General features: G+C 38.6%; 1 protein-coding gene across 1 annotated transcript in view; it reads left to right on the forward strand.

Annotated features, from left to right (window-relative positions):
* The window catches only part of CCAR1 (cell division cycle and apoptosis regulator 1), a 103,382-nt gene that overhangs the window by 27,588 nt on the left and 73,076 nt on the right, over window positions 1–2,718 (forward strand). Inside the window, 1 exon segment of the mRNA XM_011929432.1 lies at window positions 1,776–1,808. Within this exon segment, the coding sequence (XP_011784822.1) occupies window positions 1,776–1,808 (33 nt within the window).

The raw sequence follows: 2,718 nt of genomic DNA on the forward strand, positions 1-2,718 counted from the left end.
AGGTCAGGAGTTTGATACCAACTTGGCCAACATGGTAAATCCCTGCCTCTACTAAAAATACAAAAATTAGCTGGGCCTGGTGGTGCACACCTGCCAAAAATTAAAATAAACAAAAAGTGGAAGAAAGCCTCCCTTTATGGTTCACACTTCTATTCCCTAGGCACATTTGAACAATATGGAAGCTCCTTATTTAGACTAAAAGCAAGTTTCATTGGCCCCTTTTCCTTAGAAATATTCTCTAGGAACTGTCAAGGGAAGAGAGTTTGCCTTGCTGAAATATAGATATGCTTTAGCCTAAGCATGTCCCTGGAAAGGATTTGTCATTCTTTTTTGAGACTGAGTTTCATTTTTGTTACCCAGGCTAGAGTGCAATGGCGCAGTCTTGGCTCACTGCAACCTCTGCCTCCCGGATTCAAGCAATTCTCCTGCCTCCGCCTCCCGAGTAGCTAAGATTACAGGCGCACGTCACTAGGCCTGGCTAATTTTTTCTATTTTTAGTAGAGACGGGGTTTCACCATGTGTCAAACTCCTGACTTTGTGATCCATCCGCCTTGGCCTCCTAAAGGGCTGGGATTACAGGTGTGAGGCACTGCGCCCGGCCTCATTCTTTTTTTTTGTGGCTGCAGAGACTTCTTAATTCATAGCTTCTTTGTCCCTAGACCCATGGCCCAGTTTAATCCTTGACTTAAGCCCTTTGAGGCTTCAGAAGCATTGCATTTTCCCAGACGACCTCAGTATTTCACTAGTAGTTGCTTTAAACTTCTTAAAAACTGACAAGACATTGGTCTCAAATCAGATGTCTTGTTTTTAGAATACCTTCCAACTTATTTTAGCGCTCGTATGAAATACATTATTAAAGATGATAATGAGTGAGGCTGAACCTTGCAAAAATTGTGATACTCATTCTGCCTTTAAAAAAATGGCACTACTTAACTGTTCTTAACTTACAGAAAAATAGTATTTTGATATGATTTAATCTCTAATACTTGTTGACTCCAGGTAAACTGAATGTTTTGAATTACAACCTCATACAGATTATTTTACCTTAGCCTAAGTCAAGTTTATATTTCAGAATTTTGAAATTTCTTCTTTCGTACTAATTCCTTTTACTTTCTGGTAGTAGTACACTTTGTTATTACAGAAAAACCATATGTCAGAGTATGTGGTCCTTCATGGTCTCTGTGCCTATGGCAAATTGTCCATCAACAGCACTTCTCATTTTAGGGATATATCTGTGAATTGGATCGATGACCAGTAATATTTTTTGAAACAAGTAGCATGCTGATGATATTGAGTTATTTCTGTAGCATGGTAATCTTCACTTTTAGAGATTTTGTGGGGTTTTACTGTGGATGCTATTTCTAGGAAATAATAACAACAAAAAAAATCAGGTTCTGTATTTTTATTAATAAAAGTAGTTAAGTGCCTATCATTGAATGAGTTACTTATATATGAGGTCTGCAGTTATTAGAAATAGTTGTAGGAAATTTTATACCTAGTGATCTCTGTTACTTTTCACATTTTTCTTAATAATAAGATAACTGGGCTGGGTGCAGTGGCTCGTGTCTGCAATCCTATCACTTTGGGAGTCCAAGACAAGAGGATTGCTTGAGCTCAGGAGTTCAAGACTACCCTGGGCAACATAGACCTCATTTCTGTTTAAAAAAATAAAAATAAGTAGAATAACTTATAGGAATTATTTCTTTTATAAAGCATCTATGAAGCAACAATTCTGATTGACCCTTTTCTGTGTGTGTTTATTTTTCTGTTTTCAGTTACAGCAACCCCAGCAAACCCTCTTAACACAGGTTAGTTGGTATCACTTTATTTGTTTTGGATGTCTGAATGAACAGTAGACTAAAGCTTTATTCCTATCCTACTTTTCCTTTCAGGGTTTAGTTACTTGTTAGATTCACCTAATAATTTAGGAATATAATGCCAAATAAAGGTAGAAGTATGCTATTTTATCTTTGATGGTTTCTCATTGTAGGTTCAGCTGTGATACAGTTTGAATAAATATGAGGTTTTATTTTATTTATTTATTTTGAGACAGAGCCTCCCTCTGTTGCCCAGGCTGGAGTGCAGTGGTGCAATCTTGGCTCACTGCAACCTCTGCCTCCCGGGTTCAAGCGATTCTCCAGGAAGTTCAAGCTTCCTGAGTAGCTGGGATTATAGGTGCCTGCCGCCACACCCGGCTAATTTTTTTATTTTTAGTAGAGCTAGGGTTTCACCATGCTGGCCAAGCTGGTCTCGCCTAAGGTCCTGACCACCTGCCTTGGCCTCCCAAAGTGCTGGGATTACAGGTGTGAGCCACCACGCCCGGCTGAGGTTTTATTTTCAACTTAATACTACTGACTTTTCATTAATACCGATTTTTGTAGTCTTCTTCTTTTGGAAAATTTCTGCACATTATTTCCACTTTAGCAGGGAAAGTTATTGTGTGACATTATCTGCTTAATTTTTCAGCAACTTTAAAAAGTTTTGAACTTTCGTTGGTGCTACCTTAGGCTTTGCATACTATTTATTATCCCTTTCGCTATACTCTCTTTCTAGTTTTACAATCTCGAAAGTGTAAAAAGTGTTCTTAGCTTATAAACTATGTAAAAACAGCCTATAGGCTGTCTTTGGCCCATGGGTCATAGTTTGCTGATCACTGGTTAATACATAGAGTGAGGCCGGGCGCGGTGGCTCAAGCCTGTAATCCCAGCACTTTGGGAG

The sequence above is a fragment of the Colobus angolensis genome, unplaced genomic scaffold (genome assembly GCF_000951035.1).
Source record: "Colobus angolensis palliatus isolate OR3802 unplaced genomic scaffold, Cang.pa_1.0 Scaffold12, whole genome shotgun sequence".
NCBI lineage: Eukaryota > Metazoa > Chordata > Mammalia > Primates > Cercopithecidae > Colobus > Colobus angolensis.